Raw genomic sequence first — 1,108 nt, 5'->3', positions numbered from 1 at the left:
TGGGGCCAGGCTGCAGTAGGAGATGTGGGGCCAGGGAATGGGGCCAGGCTGCAGGAGATGGAGATGTGGGGCCAGGGAATGGGGCCAGGCTGCAGTAAGAGATGGGGCCAGGGAATGGGGCCAGGCTGCAGTAAGAGATGGGGCCAGGGGATGGGGCCAGGCTGCAGGAGATGGAGATGTGGGGCTGGGATGTGGGGCTGGGCTGCAGGAGAAGGAGATGTGGGGCCAGGGAATGGGGCCAGGCTGCAGTAAGAGATGGGGCCAGGGAATGGGGCCAGGCTGCAGGAGATGGAGATGTGGGGCTGGGCTGCAGGAGATGGAGATGTGGGGCCAGGGAATGGGACCAGGCTGCAGTAAGAGATGTGGGGCTGGGATGTGGGGCCGAGCTGCAGGAGAAGGAGATGTGGGGCCAGGCTGCAGGAGATGGAGATGTGGGGCTGGGATGTGGGGCTGGGCTGCAGGAGAAGGAGATGTGGGGCTGGGTTGTGGGGCCAGGCTGCAGAAGAAGGAGATGTGGGGCCAGGGAATGGGGCCAGGCTGCAGGAGATGGAGATGTGGGGCTGGGATGTGGGGCCGAGCTGCAGGAGAAGGAGATGTGGGGCCAGGGAATGGGGCCGGGCTGCAGTAGGAGATGTGGGGCCAGGGAATGGGGCCAGGCTGCAGTAAGAGATGTGGGGCCAGGCTGCAGGAGATGGAGATGTGGGGCTGGGATGTGGGGCCAGGCTGCAGTAAGAGATGTGGGGCTGGGATGTGGGGCCGGGCTGGAGCTGGAGAGAGTTTGGGGCCGGAATCTGGTGCCGTGCTGCAGGAGGGGAGGATTTGGAGCTGGGTTTTAGCACTGGGCGGCGGAAGGAGAGGACGTGGGGCCGGGATGTGGGGCCGGGCTCAGCCCGGGCTGGGATGTGGGGCTGTGCCGTGGGGCCGGGATGTGGGGCCGGGCTCAGCCCCACGTCCCCCTGCCCCACATTTCCGATTCCCCCCCCCCCATCCCCGCAGGTGGAGTACGTCATCAAGTGCGACATGTCGGCGCTGCAGCGCGTGCTGTACCGGCACATGCAGGCCAAGGGCGTGCTGCTCACCGACGGCTCCGAGAAGGACAAGAAGGTTC

The 1,108-nt window shown here is 66.2% G+C and overlaps 1 protein-coding gene across 1 annotated transcript in view; it reads left to right on the top strand.

Annotated features, from left to right (window-relative positions):
* The window catches only part of LOC110391642 (transcription activator BRG1-like), a gene marked incomplete at its 3' end in the record, with an annotated part of 19,529 nt that overhangs the window by 4,726 nt on the left and 13,695 nt on the right, over window positions 1-1,108 (top strand). Inside the window, 1 exon segment of the mRNA XM_021383595.1 lies at window positions 995-1,105. Within this exon segment, the coding sequence (XP_021239270.1) occupies window positions 995-1,105 (111 nt within the window).

The sequence above is a fragment of the Numida meleagris genome, unplaced genomic scaffold (assembly GCF_002078875.1).
Source record: "Numida meleagris isolate 19003 breed g44 Domestic line unplaced genomic scaffold, NumMel1.0 unplaced_Scaffold427, whole genome shotgun sequence".
Lineage (NCBI taxonomy): Eukaryota > Metazoa > Chordata > Aves > Galliformes > Numididae > Numida > Numida meleagris.
This window is presented reverse-complemented; position numbering and strand designations above follow the sequence as displayed.